The 3,717-nt window shown below is 48.7% G+C and overlaps 1 protein-coding gene across 1 annotated transcript in view; it reads left to right on the forward strand.

Moving 5' to 3' along the window:
- Positions 1-3,408, forward strand: part of Cpxm2 (carboxypeptidase X, M14 family member 2) — a 122,250-nt gene extending 118,842 nt beyond the window's left edge. Inside the window, exon 14 of the mRNA XM_008827249.2 lies at positions 2,123-3,408. Within this exon, the coding sequence (XP_008825471.1) occupies positions 2,123-2,376 (254 nt within the window). The 3' untranslated portion in view covers positions 2,377-3,408. The remainder of the gene's footprint in view (positions 1-2,122) is intronic.
- Positions 3,409-3,717: the final 309 nt, after the last annotated feature.

A 3,717-nucleotide genomic window follows, 5' to 3' on the forward strand; every position in this document is an offset into this window, starting at 1 on the left:
GGGGCCTCTCGCTCTCTCGCTCTCTCTCTCTCTCTCTCTCTCTCTCTCTCTCTCTCTCTCTCTGCAAACTGTGAATACAATTTGTGGATCCTGTCTCCCAACAAATTATCCTATTTGACTTACCAGGAAACAGAGACTTGGAGATGTAGAAGCAGGGGAGCCTGGGATTCAACCTGGCTCCGGTGACTGATACCATACTACCTGGCATAGGAGGCCCCTATCTACAGGAACAGCTGTATCCTAAATACCCAATGCAGTATACTGTTGTGTAATATTTTGGTTCTTTTCCCTTAGTCACCATTTTCTCTACCGTACCACTTGTCTTGGATCTTATAGCTGTTGACCCTGAAGCTTTGCGCAGTACTGCATGGAAATTTGTGCCTACTGGCTCTTCACAGGCACTCCTGTATTCATTCATCCATTCATTTACCCATCTGTCAATTCAACCAACAGGTTCTGAGTCCCCATAATTTGCCAGAAAGCATGCAAGACACTAGTGATCTTTGTGAACGAAAGATGGGGACATTTGCTCTGATTCTATGTAAGATCTGTATTTTAAATGTTGCTTAAGTGCTCTTTTAAAAGAGAACTTCATACAGGATCCTGGACCATTCCTTGAACTACTTAGTGCCTGGTGGGCAATGTAGGAAAAGACAAGGGCTCTATGAAGAGGGGGAGGTAAAAAGGCCCTAGGGCCCCATAAGCTTAGATGAGAATACTTTGCCTAATGGGCTCTGAATTTCAAGCCCTGTAATCAAGAATACAGTTTGGATGAGCTAATGGGAAATGCATCTCCCTATTTCCCCCTAAAACTTTCCCAGCGTGTGCTACTAGCAGACACATTCTGCACATCACGTACAGCTCTTTGTGAGCATCTTTTCGTGCTCCACAAAAGTGCTGAATTTGCCAGGATTTCTATTTGAAGCTTATATGATCCGACAAGCTTCATTTCAGGAGTTCGCACAAAGTAAACAGAGGCATTAAACAGAGTTCCACAGAGAGGGGGCTGGGAAGAGTGCTTTGGAAGTACACCTGGCTTAGAATTCCATATGCTGTCCATTGCTCAGAGGGTGCCAAGCTGACCTACTAATGATAGTGGACACTCACTGGGCCTGGCACACTCCTTTCATTGCCTAAGTGACAAGCAGTCTCCATGGTGTTGACCTTGCATGGTGTCTGCATGGAGCTCTCTCACCAGAATGGCAGCTCAATTGCTCTGTGGGATAGAACTCAACATAAGCCATGGAGTCCTTTAGGACCTTTGACTTATGCTGAAATCTATCCTCAGTTGACTCTGGAGTGGTATTGACTTGATTGCTGCCAGGTCAGTTGATGGTTGGAGGAAAATGAGTGAACAGGAAGCTCATATCTGCATGAGAAAGTGAACTTAGCTGGATTTAGTGGGGGTGCTCAGAGAGGATTAGGTAAGGCCCAGAGCCCACCCTTGCTTAAGGATGTTCTGATCAATAGCAGGGAAAGGACGGACCCCACCCATCAAATGAGGAACTGATGTCGCACCAGTGACTAGTGGTGTGCCTGGGGAGCAGGGGTGCTCCTCAACCCTTTCTAACTTCCTACAGCACAAAATCTCTCTGGCCCTGGCCACAGGATGGGGGCTGGACTAGTGTGCAGGCACCTGGGCCATCTCCTATGCAGTCCTTTTCTGAGCTTTTCGAAAGGCAAGAACTCTTTCCCTTTTAGGAATGATTTTTCTGTATTTGTAGCTATACCGAGGGAAGCCAGGAAGCTGTGAGCTGATGGTTTTACAAGATGTTGTTTTTGCGAGGAGGGTAGACTGTTTGTGAGTTCAAATTCAAGACCATGATGAATGGCTATGTTGTCACAGAGGAAAGGCTGTTCATGATCACTTCTCCAACTCTGCTCATGTGTATGAACACTGTGGGGAGCCTACACCCCAAACTCCTTCCTGTTAAAACCATTAAGGCAGCTTCCACAGAGGAAAATGTCTTCACTTCCAGAATGCATTAAGAACTTGATCTATGGGAGCTCAGGGTCCCACTGCCGGCTCAGGGCGCCCTGTGCTAGGCTGGGCACGTGACAGGGGTGGGGATAACCATGCTGAGAAGGCTCTGTTCTGAGGTCCCCGGCTTTCTTTACACAGCCAGCGACGGGGATTACTGGCGCCTACTGAACCCTGGAGAATATGTGGTCACCGCAAAGGCTGAAGGCTTCACCTCCTCTACCAAGAACTGCATGGTCGGCTACGACATGGGAGCAACACGGTGCGACTTCACCCTCGGCAAGACCAACCTGGCCAGGATCAGAGAGATCATGGAGAAGTTTGGGAAGCAGCCTGTCAGCATACCCCCCAGGCGGCTGAAGCTGAGGGGACGGAAGAGGCGCCAGCGTGGGTGACTTCCTTGGACATTTGAGATGCACCCCAGACTGCAAATGAATCCAGTAGTAGCTCTGTAGCAGACTGGCTCACTGTTGTATTGTCTGTAATTCAAGAGACACCCAGTAACGTGTGTGCTTGGCTTGGCTGGTCCCAAAGGGGAGGGCTGGCGGCTTAGGGTGTTTCCTTTTTTGTTCTCATTTATCCAAATACCTTGGACAGAGCAGCAAAGGAAGGCTGGTGGGAGTGAGAGAATTCAGCAAATCAACCTGGGAATCCAAGAGATGGGCTTGCCCACTCAGAGTCCTCTATCTGAGGAAAGAGAAAACAGGGCCTCTCCTGTTTGCGTGACATGCAGGGTTCCCTGCACGTCTGTAAATGGCACAACTGACATTTCTGTACCCTGGGAACCCCTGTCACCATTTGAGATACCCTCAGGCAGTCTAAAAACATCCGTTTCTCTGGCCCCGGGGACAATACAAGCTGCTACAAATACACTCTGCTTTCTGTTGACAATAGAACCATTACTGAATCAGCATCAGTGAGCCAGGAATCAGCTCAATTTCCCTTCCCAAGGAAGGCTGCCTTCTTAGGAGGGGAGAGAAGCAGGAGAGCATTCAAGACTAATTGCTGGGCAGCAGGCCTCAAGGGGCTTGTTGTATGCAAGCTGGGACCCCAGAGAGCCCCCAAACTCCCTGCTGGCCCATTAGGGGTGGGGATAGCCAGAGGGACCAGCTTCCTAATGAGGCCAGAGCAGTCAGCTGGGGTCTCCTTCTGGCCAGTAAGGCCTTGAAAGAAGAGTCTGACCTACAGATCTCTGTGCATGACAGGCCCAAGATGGCTCCCATCAGAAGGGAGTTATGATAGACATGTGGAAGGCCGCGTCCTCCAAATCAGGCCTCGTCTGATGAAACAAATTTTACCATTACCTGGGGCACATCTGTTTGGGAGGAGTTATTGACCGACTATGAGAAAGAACAGTGTGGCTCATCTTTATCCATCCTGCTGCCTCGTTGACCTGGGGAGAATGAAAATAAATAAATAAAGCAATGGGAAGATCTTCCGTTTGGTTTTTCCAGGTTGGCTTGCAGCCGCCCAAAGCCGCTCTGTTACTGGAGTTGTTAGGGTCAGAAGCTGGGTCCTGGCAACCCCAACAATCTAGGCTCTGACACCTGTCCTCAACACTGCAGGTAAAAATATAATAGTAAAAGGCAAAGAAGGAGAAATTATTCATGTTCTCAGTGGGAAGAGGACAGATAAAGGGGTTCAGGGACCCTCCCTCCTCCAAGCCATCTTGTGTGTCCTGACGTGAGGTTTATATTTAAGTAAAGGACAAGAGAGATGTATAACTAACCAGTCCT

This window comes from Nannospalax galili, unplaced genomic scaffold, assembly GCF_000622305.1.
Source record: "Nannospalax galili isolate Female #2095 unplaced genomic scaffold, S.galili_v1.0 scaffold31, whole genome shotgun sequence".
NCBI lineage: Eukaryota > Metazoa > Chordata > Mammalia > Rodentia > Spalacidae > Nannospalax > Nannospalax galili.